Source organism: Alosa pseudoharengus, unplaced genomic scaffold (assembly GCF_046254945.1).
Source record: "Alosa pseudoharengus isolate Yale_2024_CS ecotype anadromous, Long Island Sound unplaced genomic scaffold, YU_APseudo_1.1 YU_APseudo_1.1_scf_1, whole genome shotgun sequence".
In the NCBI taxonomy this organism is placed as follows: domain Eukaryota; kingdom Metazoa; phylum Chordata; class Actinopteri; order Clupeiformes; family Clupeidae; genus Alosa; species Alosa pseudoharengus.
Window position 1 is genome coordinate 38,231,254 of NW_027468564.1, and position 7,500 is coordinate 38,238,753.

At 43.3% G+C, this 7,500-nt stretch overlaps 1 protein-coding gene across 1 annotated transcript; it reads right to left on the reverse strand.

Moving 5' to 3' along the window:
• Positions 1-2,387: 2,387 nt before the first annotated feature.
• Positions 2,388-4,508, reverse strand: otx2a (orthodenticle homeobox 2a). Its single transcript, XM_076297545.1, has 3 exons — positions 4,397-4,508; positions 3,943-4,094; positions 2,388-3,284 (listed from the first exon to the last, which is right to left on the reverse strand). Exons 1-3 carry the CDS (start codon positions 4,485-4,487, stop codon positions 2,388-2,390), a joined length of 1,140 nt encoding a protein of 379 aa, XP_076153660.1. The 5' UTR covers positions 4,488-4,508.
• Positions 4,509-7,500: the final 2,992 nt, after the last annotated feature.

Consider the following 7,500-nt stretch of genomic DNA (forward strand, 5'->3'; position numbering starts at 1 on the left):
ACGGTTATTAACATCACAATTAATAATCATCAGAATGCATGTGCGGTCCTCTAGTCAAACATGGCAATTCACACACAAACACACACACACACACACACACACACACACACACACACATACACATACGCACACACAAAGACAGGTGTGAGGGACATGGACCACCTGGCAGAGAGAGAGATGGAGAGGGAGGGAGAGAGAAAAAAGAGGAAGAGAGGGGGCATATAAAATGAGAAAGGGAAGGAGAAGGGGATAGGAAGGGAGAGCGAGAGAGTGAGGCAGAGTACCTTTAAACATGCTTTGAGATTAGCCACTACATACTGAATGTAAACGCACCAAAGCCCGCATGTTTGCCAGTCAGCGTGTACACACTCTGAACGGGCTCTGAGGGACTAACACACACACACACACACACACACACACTCACAGCAGGCCAAACATGGACCCTATGTTTATTCTGCAATATTTACCCAGCTGGGCCGCATCGATGCACTACACCGACATACACAGACAACGGTGTTAATTAAAATCGTGATTTGTCCGCCAGTCGTAGGATAAACAAAATTGTGCATTGCTATGACACGGACAGAGGTCACACGGAACGCCCAAACGCACTATAGAGTCAACCTGGTATGTTTTTTTTTTATTTGTTCGTTTTCCTGCCTTGTTTGTCGGTGAACTCAATAAAGTAAAATAGCTCTGCAACTACTAATTTCTTTTTCCTGAATTGAACTCATTATAGTGGCCTACAACTCCCCCAGAATGTTGTGTTTACATTGCGCACACAGCGCGGTGGAAAAAAAAAGAAATACAAATTTTACATTCATAGGTCAGTTCGATTTGTCTGTTCGTTTGCATTGGCATTTGATGGCAAAATTGTAAATCGAACCCCTCTTAACCCACTGACCTGGGACTATCAAACAATAACCGATGCTTAACCACACAAGTCCCTCGGGTTACGGATATGCTGAGGGACACAAATAATGTTACATTTGCAAACCTGAAAGTTGATCGAGCACTTTTGTGGTATAGGCTAATGATCGCCCTTACACCTGTTTGTTGTATTTTCGTTACATATACATGTTTTGTTGTTGTTGTTTTTGTTGTTTGCAGGTGCTATGACGGTTACTTATAAATATAGGTTTATCATTTGCACACAATTCGGAGCTACCGTGTGCAGAGAATTGTGCGCAAGCTACAGGGAAAAACACAATTGTCTACTCCCCGTGCCCTACTCAAATGTAACCTATGACATTTTAAGCGAAAATAAGGGGACAAGCATTATAGTATTACTTTGCAGCCATTTGTTTGTATTTAAGACATATGATAAACTAAAAAAGCAAAAAAATCGATTGAGTCATAGGCCTATCTCTTTATCACTTTCATTCAAATATTAGGCATAACCTACATCAATATTTGATCAAAAAATAAGCACGAAGCCCATTTTAAAACAACTTTCACCATATTTTATTAAAAAACAAAAAAAAAACAAATATGAATGCCAAGGCGTCCGCCTCAAACACTTCAACATTTTACAGGGTAGATCTCATTGCATCTCATATTCACATTATCCTCTCGCAGACAGAAGCACGGAACCATTCACTTCATTGACAAGAACCTCAAGTGCTGCGATTTTTTTTTAACTTAGTCCCAGGAATGAAAACAGTTACCACATCGGGTTGGATGTTCGGAGTTTTTTTTAAGTGGAAGCTGACATAACTTAAATTTCATTACACAAGGCCTACATACGAACACCTGCAGCATCTTGAGTTATTGATTTAAGAGATTAAAAATGGCCATGGGCAAGAAAACTCCTCGTCTAATTGATGAGTCACATAAACACGGAGGACGGAGAAACACATAATATTCGATTTTTTTCTTCGTTTCCTTTAAAAAGTGTTTGAATTTACTGATAGGTTACTGGTATATTCCGTGTTGGTATTCATTCATTGGCCTCCATTCGAAATAATCCATTGAAATGTTTTGCCTGTAGCCTGTATTTAAAGGATATTTCGGGGTCTTTGTGTCTTACAGGAACTGGCCGTTTGAAGAATGAATTGAACTTTTTTCACATTTTGTTATTTAAAGTTTCCGATTTGAAAATAAAATAAAGAGGGGAAGAGAGCGGTGCCATCCGGATACGGGTTACTTCTTTCTACCATAATACTTTAGTGAACGAACACCATAAACAGTTTTCTCCTTGTATTTCTTCTACTCCTTCGTCGTCGTCCTCTTCTTCCCTCTCCTCTCTCTCTCTCTTTCTCTCTCTCTCTCTCTCTCTCTCTCTCTCTCTCTCTCTCTCTCTCTCTCTCTCTCTCTCTCTCTCTCTCTGTCACTCATAACAAACGACGTTCTGTCCCGTCGACGTTCCGCAAGTCCTCCACATCTCCTCACAGCACCTGAAATCTCCACGCGGCTTGGTCCTTGTAGTCCAAGCAGTCCGCGGGCGCGCTGAAGTTCAGTTTCCATGAGGACGCGGCGGCCGCGGCAGCGGCGGCGGCAGCGGCCGTTGTCGTCTGCTCCTTATAGTCCAAACAGTCTGTGGAGCCGAATCCGAGGCCGCTGGCGCCATAGCCCTGATGGTGATGCGCGTGGTGCGCGTGGTGCGCGTGGTGGGGGTGGCTGGTGCTCTGCCCTATGTGGTGGTGCGGGTGGTGGCTGGACATGCCGGAGCTGGACATGGAGCCCAACTGGGGGTGCGTGCTGGCGTGGTGGGGGTGGTGAGCCGTGTGTGGGTGGTGGTGGGAGTGCATGGGGGCCAGGTATGAGCTGGGGTCCATGCCCCCAAAGTAGGACCCAGAGGCGGCGGCAGCGGCCGCCGCGGCAGAGTAGCCCTGGCTGTAGGCGGGGGTCTGGCTGTAGGACACCGGGTAGGCGGGGGTCCCCCCTCCGCTAGAGGAGCCCGAGCTGGACAAGGGCCGCTGCATGCAGGACGCGCTGGTCGGTGGCGCGGCGTCCGGCACGGAGGGTGGCGCAGGGAGCGGCGAGATGGGCGCCGGGCTCCAGATGGCCGACACCGGGGTGGCACCTGAGGTCACTGAGGACACACCGCCGCCGCCCAAACCCACGCCGCCCAGGCCAGACGGGTGAGAGCCAGATGAGGAGGAGGAGGAGGAGGAGGAAGAGGAGCCGGTGCTGGAGACGGCCGGAGGGGTGAACTGACCGCTGCTCTCTGAGCCCGGGCTCTCCCTGGACGGTGAGGGCTTCTTCTTGGCCGGCCGGATCTTGGAGTTGGTTCCAGTCTGCTGCTGCTGGCGACACTTGGCCCTCCGGTTTTTGAACCACACCTGGACAATGGGGGAGGAAGAACTCACATTTAATGGTCTCCTATGGTGGACTCCTTTGGGTTGGGACACTTGTTTTGGAAAGTTTTGACAACACTGGTAGTTTCACATTACCACAGATTGGCCTACATTGAGCATTATAAGGTCAGGCAGTTGTAGACAAGTTTGTGGAGTAGGAAAGTGACAGTAGTAGTAGTGAGAAGTTGATCACTTTTGTGTACAAAAGATAGATAGATAGAGATAGATAGATACTTTATTGATCCCCAAGGCACATATAAAGCACATATAGCAACTCTGGAATCATTATCAAGGAGGCACTTGAGTCACACATACAAGAAGAGATTAATGAAGGAACTAAATTACTCTTTCCCCCTTTATCAGAATTTTTTTTTTTTCTGAAAATGATCATGGCAATTCATCTGGTATGTCTTCAAAAGTCCAATGTGTCAGGAGGTAGCTAAAACTCACTGGGAGAGCCTTAAAGTCATTTTGACTTTTCTTGACACTTTGTAAGGGCCCTTACATCTGCATGTAAACATCTTCATGCTAGTAAGTAAAGGAAATCTCTTAATTCTATTCATCTTTTGCTATTTTATTATATTATTTCATATAAGCTAAAACAAAATCGTCAAAGTGGTAACTCCAAATTAGTACCACGCACCTGTACTCGTGACTCCGGTAAATTAATTTTCAGCGCCACCTCCTCCCTCATGAAGATGTCTGGGTAACGCGTTTTGGAAAAGAGAGACTCCAAAATGTCCAGTTGCGTGCGCGTAAAAGTAGTTCTCTCCCGGCGCTGTTTCCGCGGATGGGCTGTTGAAACAGAATGGATTAACCATTAATTGTTACCTCCAAGCGAAACGAAGGGTGAAACAGTTATGTTCTGAATATACCACTAAATCATGAACGTCATTTTGCATATAATGAGCGTCGTTAATTTGCCTAACAGGCAATTTATTTTCATTAAGGCATATGTAGAAATAAATGGCGTTGTGGTCTTGCAAACACTTGCTGTGTCGTGTTTAAAAAAAGCAAAGTGGTATGTGGGCCTCTAGACAGAGTACGATGAAAGTGTTTGTAAGTCCTATAAGGTCAACCAAGTTCCGTGTGCTTACCCGGGTACACAGACGGATGCAGGAGATCCATGGACCCCCCGAGCCCCAGGCCATTCATGCCGTACGGGGCTTGCTTGAGGTATGACATCATGCTAGAGGCTGAACAGGGGTTCACCCGTGTTTTTCAAGGAAAGGTTCGGTTCCCCCTACGGCTGTATCGGGGAACGCACTCGGCGTATAGCTACAGGACAAAGAGAGACCAGAGAAATATCAGCAATGTGTTATTTCATTGCACCGAATTACATTTTCAAACTGTTTCACTCACAAACAAGATCTGCACAAGAAACAAACAAACAAAAAAAGTTATATCATGGAATCTGTTTTACTGAACCTGCCTATTGCCTGGTCAGCCTGAGTCTGTATAGCACTTGGAAAGTCGTGAAATTTGGGTTCATTGCACACACTATTGTGTATTGTGAAAATGAGCAATGGCAGTCAGCTGGAGACTTTTTGAGTCTCAACGAAATGGCGGCCAACAACTCAAGTGGAGAGTCACGCAAGAGCGCTCTTATTTATCCAGCTCAAGTGTGCATATTTGTCACCGCCTGGACGTTAATATTTCAGATAAATAACACATCCCCTCTTCATAAAAGTCTTAAATGGAGTCAGAAAGGCTAAAGTGATCAAACCATCCACACCTTCCCACTCGCGTCTTGTTAGCCTAATAGATAGCGCAGTTAACTTAATGAAACGCCTTTTGATTAATAGTCTGAAGATCAAAGCTAACGACTCCTTGAACAGGGCGTGAACTTAGACTACTATGATTACCGACTTGAGACAGAAACAACCGCAATTAATTATGCAAAGACAAACTGAATATTTCACTTACTCTGATGTCTCGTCCATGGTGATGTGTAGTCGTTTAATTGCACTTGTCACATTACGAGTCTATTCGTCATTCTCATTTAATCTATCGTTGTTGTTGTTATTATTATTATGATTATGATTATGATTATTATTATTATAATTATTATTATCTAAAGCAACCATTCAATAAAACAGAGATATTTGTGTTGCAAGGACTTTTCACCCCGATGCGCTAAATCCCCTGCAACCCCGAGATATTGACTATAACAGAGAAAAAGACAAAAAAAAGCGGACATTATTTTGTCGTTCATCATTACGGCTGATAATTAACTCCGCCGCAGCATGTAGCATTGTAACAATACGACAGAATTAGGAAAGAGAGAATCGGCAACAAACTCCGCGGGCCTTTTCTCAATTCAGCCCTTCCACTGATAAGACCGCTCATTAGTCTCCTGCCGCGCCGCGATAAACACTAGGATTTTAAACACTTCAAGCGCCCCACTGTATTTCCACCCCCGTAGGACAGTGCAGCCAGATGTAAATGACCGCAAACTCTGTGCAAATTACTTCTTTAGCCATTCAGATTGGACCCACGGGGACACCATTGACGAGAACAGGCTTTATCGGCGATATTAATAGATAAAAACTCCTACCTCCTGTGCTATTTGTCAGAGCCTAGTCTAATCAGAAGGGACATGAGATTAAATAACAGCGTTTAAGGGCGACGAGAGAGGAATTTTGTTTGCTGGATTATTTAGGTAAAGTTGTCTGAATTCAAGAGACTCCAGCTGCTTCGACTTAGCCTAATGCAGAATAGGCTACCAAAATAGTATTGATAAATTAACCTCAGATCATCGATTCGATGAAAAAATGCCAATTCCATGAAGAAATTGACATAAAATGGGCTATATATTCTAACCATTTTAATCAACACTGAAACGATTGTATAAACCCTGTAAGCTAATAAAGCAATGCATTATTGGTTTGAGATAAAATTGTCATATTTACCTTCAGTATTTTATTCCGGTTTTCTTTCCCCCTCGCTTTTTTCAGTCTCGAGGGACTCAATCCAGGTTATTGACAATATCCACAATAGGCTGTTGAAGTCGGTGCGCACTCTTAAGACATAAACGCATGCAACGAAATTAAGAAACTATTTAATTCCCCCGGTCTTGGCTTCCAGAAATCACTCAACTCGGACGAATTTTAACTCCAATTTAAAGGTGGCACTCAATCAAACGGCGTGTGCTGCGAGGAAGCAAACGAATTAAGTTCATTATCTTCGCATATCCCTCTCTGTAAAGTTGATGGCTAATGTTGACGGATGGAGATTGATCATCCCAAGGCTGCCCTGCCCTTCTAAGAGCGAAGGATACCTGCGGGACCGCCCTCTCCATCCAATCCGAGCGCAAGTGCTTCCCTACAGGCGGCAGGAACAGCCAATCACAAAGGTGACAGCACTTGTAACCACTCCCAATCAGTTAAGGGGAGAAATAAACTTCCACCGCAAGTTGAGGCGCGCAGTTTGTGGATTGTAAAGTGAAATGTTTGTAAACATTTTCCATTGCACGCAATTCTGTACAATTTATTTATTTAACGTTTTGATAAATAGACACCTGACTCTTCAGGTTTTGCAGAATGGTCCCCTCTTAAAATTAATTTGAAATGAAAAATGAAAATGAATTTATTTATTTATTTATACACGGCCGAAAATGTTTTGTGACTTGTCACACACTAAGGCACAAAGTGAGGATGCCTGTGTACAAGAATAATAATTGAATTTAAAATTAGATCAGTTATCACAATTCCCATAATTGGATGCATTGAATGTTTACCCCTTTAATCTGAGGTCTGTAGCATAAATTAGCCGTATTGCTTAATTTCATGAATATGGATGAAATCACTAATCCTCACTTAAATTTACATGTTACAACAGTCAACATTTATTTAGGGGGTGGAACTTTGACGCAAGGGGGATATAATGATCCTTTAAAGAAAGAAACATATTAGACTCGGAAAAAACACTAGTGACCGCAAGCAAACGGAGAATATAGGAAGGCTTGATATTTTCATTCCATGCACAAGTTGTGATAAGAGGCCTATATATGTTGGCTAACGGCCATATAACCAACATATTCATCATTAAATAATTGTGTTGAGCAATTTTAGAAGGCCTGTGTTATTTTGTTGTTCCTGTTATTTATATAAAAAACAACGATGCTTTATTTTATTTCTTTATTTGACTCTCCCGTTCCAATATGTCATTCAAGATGTCTGCATAAATAAACACGAAGAGA

Bases quoted from the DNA above. Each gene is read 5' to 3' on its own strand.
- otx2a (XM_076297545.1), bottom strand. From the start codon at position 4,487: ATGATGTCATACCTCAAGCAAGCCCCGTACGGCATGAATGGCCTGGGG. The intron at 4,095-4,396 runs GTAAGCACACGG...CTGTTTCAACAG, and splicing joins GCATCCGTCTGTGTACCCGG to CCCATCCGCGGAAACAGCGC. The intron at 3,285-3,942 runs GTGCGTGGTACT...CCCATTGTCCAG, and splicing joins TACCGGAGTCACGAGTACAG to GTGTGGTTCAAAAACCGGAG.